At 53.0% G+C, this 2,000-nt stretch overlaps 2 protein-coding genes across 2 annotated transcripts; both read left to right on the top strand.

Annotated features, from left to right (window-relative positions):
- The first annotated feature begins 213 nt into the window (after positions 1–213).
- Positions 214–1,262, top strand: PPTG_02740 (hypothetical protein). Its single transcript, XM_008893978.1, has one exon. It carries the CDS (start codon positions 324–326, stop codon positions 1,014–1,016), a length of 693 nt encoding a protein of 230 aa, XP_008892226.1. The 5' UTR covers positions 214–323; the 3' UTR covers positions 1,017–1,262.
- On the top strand, positions 1,255–2,000 carry PPTG_02739 (hypothetical protein). The gene has a single exon (XM_008893977.1). The coding sequence runs from the start codon at positions 1,367–1,369 to the stop codon at positions 1,967–1,969; it is 603 nt and encodes a 200-aa protein (XP_008892225.1). The 5' UTR covers positions 1,255–1,366; the 3' UTR covers positions 1,970–2,000.

Genomic DNA, 2,000 nt, shown 5'->3' with positions numbered 1-2,000 from the left:
ATATTCTTGCTTACTAATCAAAACTTTCTAATAAATCAATACATTTTCCTGGATCAGATTTCCTGTGTAAACTTTGTAAACTCGGACGATTTATTAGGTCCCACCTTTGTGGATTTGTCGGGGAAATCTGTAGTAAAATTCCGTAGTACTGCTACGAAGTTTTTGCTAACGTATCTTTTTTATTTTTTTGTTTCAAGAATATCCAAAGCCAAAATTTCACTATAATCCCTATCTAAAACCAAACACCGTCATCCATCATTTCAAACTAAGCCTCTGACTGCCCTCCTCAACTTTTCGCGCAGCACAGCAAAACGAGACTCGACATGAACCAGTTCACCCTCGTCGCCGTGACCGCCGTGCTGGTGGCGATCTACCACAACTACTTCGCGCCGCAGCCCACAGTATGGGTGGCACCCTCACAGCTCAAGCTTACATATTTTGCTGGGCCCGGCCGCGCTGAGCTGTCGCGCCTGATCTTATCCGCCGGTAATGTGTCATTCGAAGACGAGCGTCTGGACCGTGATGCGTTCTTGGCGATTAAGCCCACTCTGCCGCTCGGCCAGGTTCCGGTGCTCGAGGTGGACGGCACCACATATAGCCAGAGTATGGCCATCGCTCGCTATGCCGCCAAACTCACGGGCCTGTATCCGCAGGACCCACTCGAGTGTCTGCGCGTGGATATGGTGTCCGAGTCACTCATTGACGTCAAGACGCTTATCTCGGAGATCACTTACCGCACGCCGGACGAGGCTGCCAAGACCGAGAAAAGCAAGAAGTTGCTAGAGGAAAGCGTACCCAAGACGCTCAAGTTGCTCGAAGGATTCATCCAGAAGGGGCCCTTCTTCTTGAACGACAAGATGACGTACGCAGATCTGCAGGTCTACGACCTGACCAAGAATGGACTCAGCAGCTTCGCGGGCTTTTCGTTGAGCAAGTACCCGAAGCTCGCAAAGCTCGTGGGCAATGTGGAGTCGACTCCCAACGTGGCGGCTTATCTGGCTAAGCACCAGAAATAAGGGAAAGAATAGGAGGTGGAGACGTATCTGCTTGGAATAAATTTGCTCGTCACTGACAAGCAAAATTGACAAGTTGTCAGGCGCTGGCCTGTAGTGTACGTGTCAACTTTCGTGGTTGTACCGTAAATTACGACCCGTAATTTACCTTTGAAAATAATGATACAGATTACGCATCACATACTGTAAGTAGTACCGTAAGCGACGGTTCGAATGCGTTACGCAATCGTGTCTCGGACGCGTTGACGATGCTGCTGCTGCTGCTTCATCACCGGACTGCGGCACTCACATGAGGTCATTTGCGAATTCGCTCCACTCCACTCAAAACCACTCCCAAGCTTCAACCTACCACCATGGCCCAACCTCAGCTCAAGCTCTCCTACTTCGACGGCAAGGGCCGCGCCGAGCTCTCGCGCATGATCTTCAACTACGGAGGCATCGCCTTCACGGACGACCGTATCGCGCGCCCTGACTTCGTGGCGCTAAAGCCGACGCTGCCCTTCGGCCAGGTGCCCGTCCTCGAGCTGGATGGCACGGTCTATGCCCAGAGCATGGCTATTGCTCGCTATGCCGCCAAGCTCGCTGGCCTGTACCCGAGCGACGCGGTCGAGGCTCTGAAGGCTGACGTGTTCTCGTGCTCGCTGGGCGACCTCGAGGGCCCCTTCATTGATTTCATGTTCAAGACGCCGGATGAGGCCGAGAAGACCCAGAAGAAGAAGGTCTTTATCGAAGAGACAGTGCCCAAGTTTTTCGCCACGCTCGAGAAGATGGTGGCGGGCAAGTTCATCCTGGGGGACGAGCTGTCGTACGCCGACTTGCAGTTCCTCGATATGGTAGACAACAAGCTCATGTGGGCGTTCCCAGATTTCAAGGTGGAAAGCTTTCCCAAGCTCTCCGCGCTGCTGAGCAATGTCAAGGCGGAGTCCAAGATCGCCGCCTACCTGTCGAAGCAGTAAATTCACCGTAGCGGCCACGGATTAGCCCCCC

The sequence above is a fragment of the Phytophthora parasitica genome (assembly GCF_000247585.1).
Source record: "Phytophthora parasitica INRA-310 unplaced genomic scaffold supercont2.2, whole genome shotgun sequence".
Classification (NCBI taxonomy): domain Eukaryota; phylum Oomycota; class Peronosporomycetes; order Peronosporales; family Peronosporaceae; genus Phytophthora; species Phytophthora nicotianae.
The sequence above is the reverse complement of the archived record's forward strand: the minus strand, read 5'-3'. Positions and strand labels throughout refer to the sequence as shown.